We start from the raw sequence: 5,847 nt of genomic DNA, 5'->3' as shown, positions 1-5,847 counted from the left end.
GGTCGGGCTCCGGGGACAGGTCCCGAGGGGAAGGAAGGGGCCAGAAGGGGAGAAGAGGGGGAGGGGGGGCAGGGAGGCTCGGAGGGGGAGTCCGGGAAGGCTGCGGGGCCGCACCGACCCCTGCTCCCACCCCTTCCCCTCTACCTGCAGTCTGGCATCCGGCTCCACCTGGCCGCCCGGGAGGCGCCCCACCACTTAAAAGTTGCAAAGTGAAACTCCAGCGCCTCCCGCACATGCGCAGAGCCACGCGCCGCCGGCCCAATTCTCCGCTGTGACCAGCGCCCCACGGCCCTCACCTCGCGCAGTGCGCAGCCTGCCCGACCGGGCCTGCAGCCGCCCCCCAAACAACACGCAGCTAGCTCGGCTCCTGGCGGCGGTCTCCAGGCGGCCTGAGGCTCCCAGGGTCCGGACCCAGCTGCCCTGCCCCACGGGGAGCGGGTGGTGTGTGATGTGGGCAAGAAGGACAGAAAAAATTATTAGATTTCCTTACTGCCCACAGCCCACTGACAAGTCCTTGAAACAGGCAGAGTGACATTCTTCTAGGAGCTCAGCTGCCTTGATGTTGATACTTTGCAAAGAGCAAAAGGCAACCTTATCCCCACCCCTGGGAATCCGTAAATCTACTTTAACATATAAAAATTCCTTTAGATATTTCCTTTTTAAAAATATTTTAATTACGTATTTATTTTTAAAGATTTATTTATTTATTCAGGAGAGACACAGAGAGAGAGGCAGAGACATAGGCAGAGGGAGAAGCAGGGTCCCCATAGGGAGCGGGATACAGGATTCCATCCCAGGACGCAGGGATCATGACCTGAGCCAAAGGCAGATGCTCACCCACTGAGCTACCCAGGTGCCCCTATAAATTTCCTTTATCTCTAAACCCCCCAAGATACATGTTGGCGATCATCCCCCAAGGATATGGCCCACCGACATATATCAGAAGGGTCTCATGACTCGGGCTTTATTACACAATGACCTTCCCCAAACAACAGCTAGCCCCCTAGACGTCCTGTGAACCTTACTTCCAAATTCCTTAGAGACTCACACTCTCCCTAACCCCATCCTGACTTGGAAGTATATAAGGGGCCACTCAAGGGGGCCACCCCAGTGCAGTTCTTGCTGCCATGTCCCCTAACATTCTTTTTCTACACCAGTGTGCACAGTCAGCTGCAAGCTCCCTGGGGCACAGCCCTGATGCTCCTCCTGCAGGCCTCCGTTTAGCATCTGCAGCCCTGGGGGCGTGGGAGCAGGGGAACCTCAGGGCCTTTCTGGCACTGCAGCACTTGACCTTCACAAGAACTTCTCAGGCCTCTCCCAACTCTTGGCTCTCACAGACATTCTCCGTATGTCCCTGGCCCTGATTGGAGCCTGGCTGTGGCTCTCTGCTGGGGTGAGTGCCTAGCATCTCTTCCTGCTTTTCAGATAGTTCTTTCCATTCCCCATCTGGCCTTCTCCTTGTCCCTCCCACCCTCACCCCACCCCAAACCCAGCCACTAATTCCTGCAGTTTACCCAGGGCCCCTGCACTCAACCCTCGTCCACCTAATAAATGCCTGGACAGCTGTCCTCTACTGCAGTTACCTTTTGCTCCCAAGGGCCTCACACTTGACCTCCCCCAGGTTCCTGGTCTGGTTGGTTGGCTGGATGTCTGTCCTCCCCCCTACTGCCCCCACCCCTTCTCAGACTGATTGTCTTTGCCTTTATCATCCTTCACACCTGTCCTTCATGTCCTCATTCCTTCCCTGCCTGAATTAATGGCACCGCCACCCCTGGTCTGAGCTGAGGGGTCCAGGGACATGCCAGGCTCCATTCCCAGTTATTAGAATGGTGAAGCCACTGACAAAAAAACAAAGCAAAAAATGAAAAGGAGAACCATCAGAATCTTTGATTTCAAAATTTCAGAGAGGGAAGGGATTTCTAAACTTGATTTTCAGTAGATTAAGTTTATTTAGAAATCAAGAGAATGCCTGATGGGTCAGAATGTGAGCTGAGATAGTCATAACCCCAGTTATTTATCATTAGTGTGTGGGGTGCTTGTAAAAACACCATTTCCTTAAGTCTCCAGTAAATACATGGGAGTCAGGGATTGTTCTTGTACATGGGGAAGAAACAGTTTGAAGGGTATGGAATTCAGAGCTCATAAGGGCTGTGCACACTGGCTAGGAATTCAAGGCATCCAGACTGGGAACGAACTCACAGCTTATCTGCCCCTGTCATCTCTCATATCCAACATTTTCAACATCTGCTCCCTTCATCTGCCCCCAAAACTAAAGGCAGTTCTACAGTCTTGTAGTACTGATGAGTTTTCCACCAAAGACTTTTTTTTTTTTATTTTATAGCAAGTGGAAGTGAAACACAGCCAGGAAAGTAAAAACATCAATAGTGACAAGTATGTCTGCTTTGGTTCTAACAGGACAGGTACACTGGATTCTGAATGGCTTCAGGCTTAAATTCCTATATTAGTAGCTGAGACTGTGACTGAATCCCTCCTAGATCCTTCCTTGGCTTTCTAAGTAGGCTGATCTAATCCCCGAGAACTTTCTGTTCCCTCAGCATTCTGCATCAAATGGAGAAATACAGATTATAATGTGTTTTGTTTGCTTGTTAGAAAATGCCCTCACTGTCTGGGTTGGGAATACACAACCTTAGGGCCATTCCACAGGACACAGCCCACATCCAGTGACCGTACAAGGAAACGGTGACAATTTGGCTTTCTGCTCTTAGGTTATAGAGTTGACAGAGGTAAGTGCTTGGGACATCCTGCAGTGAATAACATGAACAGAGAAGACAGGCAGGGACTACCCAGTTGCCAGGGAGTCTTGGGAAACAAAAATCAGCAGGTGAGCTGAATGGACAGAGGAAGCAAATTCAAAGCTCAGATGATGGCCAAAAGTGTTTGCCCAGCAGCAGATCTGTAATCCCCAGCTCTTCCCATGCCCTTGAGCACGCCTGATGCACATGGAAGCCAAACCCCTCAGCACTGCACCCCACACCTAAGGCTCCAGCTTCCTTGGCACAGGCATCCCGTCCCAGGAGCAGCTACACTTCTGCACCCTCATGTTGGGCAGGCTGACCACCCGGGGCCTGGGCCTGCCTCCCTCTTTGACAGTGACGATCATGGGCAGCGATGTCGTCTCCGAGGGGACGCACTGCCGTGGCCCCAGAAGTGGCCACTCGAAGGGCAGAGGCCGCGGGGGCTGCTGACAGGTGCCCACACACTCGTAGGCCAGGAACCCCGGGGGCTCCAGGACCCAGTTCTCGGCCCACTTCATCCCCCGCAGGTCAATGTACACCTCCTGGCGGCAGCAGCGGGCAGCCTGCGTCACCGGCACCTCGGGGTCACAGTCGCCCTGAGCTCTGCGGGGACAAGGAGAGGCAGGGGTCAGCTGAGGGTGCCCGGGGCAGGGGGAGGGCCCTGGCGGAGGGGGCGTCTAGGAGGGAAGTGTTCCATCCTGGCTGTGTTCAAAAGGCTGCTTGTGATCCGGCTGGATGACTACCAGTGGCCAAACAGCACAGAACAAGTGCCATCAGCCCCGAGAGTGGCCGGAGAAATTTCCCGCACCCGCACCCCAAAAGAGCCCCTTCAACGGAGGTGGCAGTCCCTAGGTGCCCCATCCGCAGGCCCGGCGCCTACCCGTAGGTCCCCAGGTCCAGGGTGTGCAGCTCCAGCCGGGGCTCCCCCTGCCCGGCGCCCGTGGGCCCCTGGGAGGCAAAGCGCACCAGCCTGTGGGCCCCGGAGGCGGGCGGGCCCAGGTGCTCCCTCTGCACCGACACCTGCAGGAGCAGGGGCTGCCGAGGCCGGCTCAGCTGCTGCCAGAAGGTCACGGCCTCCGTCACGTCAAAGGCCTTCCAGCCGCTCTCGTGGAGGGACACCAGCCTGCGTGCCACAGGGGGGCCAAGGGGGACAGGGGCCTGAGCTGGGGAGGAGGGGGTGGCTCCCGGGGGTGGGGGTGGCTCCCCTCCGCGCCACCCCGCTGGGGACGCCCCCAGCCCCCTCCCCCCCTCCCCTTCCCGCCGTCTCCCCCAGCTGGGACTCGCCCCCGGCCCTCTCCTCCCTCCCCTCCCTCCCCGCCCCGCCCCGCTCGCAGCCCCCACCTGGAGTCCACCAGGGAGGTGCGGTTGGGGCCGTCGTCTCGGACTTGCAGCCACTCGATGGTGACGCGGGCGCGGGCGCTGTACCGGCTCCTGGAAGAGGCGCAGCACCGCCGCAGCAGCCACCACCAGGGCTCCTGTGTGAAGGACCGATCCTGTCTGCCGGGATGAGCATCTGGCCCGGTGCTCAGGAGGCTGGGGGGAGGGGGAGGCTGCTAGATCCTGGGCCGTGCGCAGTGGGAAACCACTATTCCGGAGGCACCGTCCTGGGCAAGGGAACCTGTGATAATTTAGCACCGATGCAGCTTTATCCAATTAGGCCCCATCTGTCCCTCTTTCTGGCTGTTGATGGATTCAGAGATTAGAAGTGGAAGAACCAGCCAATCCATTGCCCCCTCCGACTTCTGAGCCAAGGCAAGTGATGCTCAGACATGACCGCTTCCTAAAGCTCCCACAGTCACTGATGGCTACAGCGTATGTACTATCCGGGCTCCCAATGGCCATCCTGAATTCCCTCTACACCCTCCAGCTCTTCCCAACCAGAGCCCTGCCTGACCCCGGAAGCTCTCCTGGGGGTACTCAGTCCAGGTGATGGGGCTGGGCAGCAGTGGGCCAATCATCCAGCTTCCGGAGGCTTCCTGCTTGTGATGGACGGTACCACTGCCCGAGGGCCACTTTGGACCTGGCCCTGGGCCTAGAGCTGAGGGTACCATGGAGGGCAGGGGGCTGGCATGGGTGTGGGCAGCAAACCTGGTACCCCCTGGAGAGATGAGTGATGGGGGCTGAGGCAGGAAGGCAGGAGGGCAGGTGAGGTGTAGGGCCCTGTGCTTACCACCACCCTCCCGCCCCTCCAGATTTGAACCCCCCTAGAATCCAGGCTGCCAGGTGAGGGGTCAGAGGTCATGCTCAGCCTCCAAGGGTCAGGGACCTGCTGGACCTGGCCTGGGCTCAGAACCAGAAGGGATTCTGAGGTCAGTCAGGCTGGAGCCCAAAAGCAGCTTCACTCCTGCATTAGAGCCTCACATCTGGGGGCTCCAGGGGCCTCCTGTCCCCTTCCTGTTCAGGGCAGGCCCTGCTGGGGGTGTTCCAGAGATGCCCTGTGGCCTGGCCCCACATGCCCTGGGTCATCCCAACCCTGCACCCATCAGTCTCCTTGATCCCAGGCCCAGGGGCCCATGTGGCCCTTTGGGGTCTTCAGACAAGCTCCCAAGTAGGCCCACCTGTCCTCCCAGGATGGCCGGGATCAGCAGGGTGGCCCCTCCCCAGGGGCTCCCTAAGCAGGAATAGGGACCCTCGTTTCTATTCATCCAGCCCCTTCCTGGCAGGAACAAGTCCTGGATTGTCCTTGCCGTGCCACCCACTAGCTGTATGTAATTGGGCGAGTTTTCTATCCTCTTCCATAGAAGTCTCCTCGTATAACATGGGAATAATGTACTGGTTTTTTTTTGTTTGTTTGTTTGTTTGTTGCAAGGAACTTGTCAGTATTGATCAAGATGTCAGCAGACTGCCTAGTACAGCCCCCTGGTGTACAGTAGGTGCTTAATAAATAACAGGAGTCTTTTCACAGTGCTACTGATTTTTCTAGTGTTTTATTTTTTTTTTTAAGATTTTATTTATTTATTCATGAGAGACACACAGAGAGGCAGAGACACAGGCAGAGGGAGAAGCAGACTCCATGCAGGGAGCCTGATGCAGAACTTGATCCCAGGACCCAGGAATCATGCGCTGAGCCAAAGGCAGACACTTAACCGCT

At 56.8% G+C, this 5,847-nt stretch overlaps 1 protein-coding gene across 1 annotated transcript; it reads right to left on the bottom strand.

Annotated features, from left to right (window-relative positions):
* Positions 1-2,276: 2,276 nt before the first annotated feature.
* LEFTY1 (left-right determination factor 1) lies at positions 2,277-4,714 on the bottom strand. Its single transcript, XM_038541802.1, has 4 exons — positions 4,635-4,714; positions 4,098-4,289; positions 3,637-3,879; positions 2,277-3,359 (listed from the first exon to the last, which is right to left on the bottom strand). The coding sequence occupies exons 1-4, from the start codon at positions 4,712-4,714 to the stop codon at positions 2,996-2,998; spliced, it is 879 nt and encodes a 292-aa protein (XP_038397730.1). The 3' UTR covers positions 2,277-2,995.
* Between the last annotated feature and the right edge of the window lie 1,133 nt (positions 4,715-5,847).

This window comes from Canis lupus, chromosome 7 (genome assembly GCF_011100685.1).
Source record: "Canis lupus familiaris isolate Mischka breed German Shepherd chromosome 7, alternate assembly UU_Cfam_GSD_1.0, whole genome shotgun sequence".
NCBI lineage: Eukaryota > Metazoa > Chordata > Mammalia > Carnivora > Canidae > Canis > Canis lupus.
The sequence above is the reverse complement of the archived record's forward strand: the minus strand, read 5'-3'. Positions and strand labels throughout refer to the sequence as shown.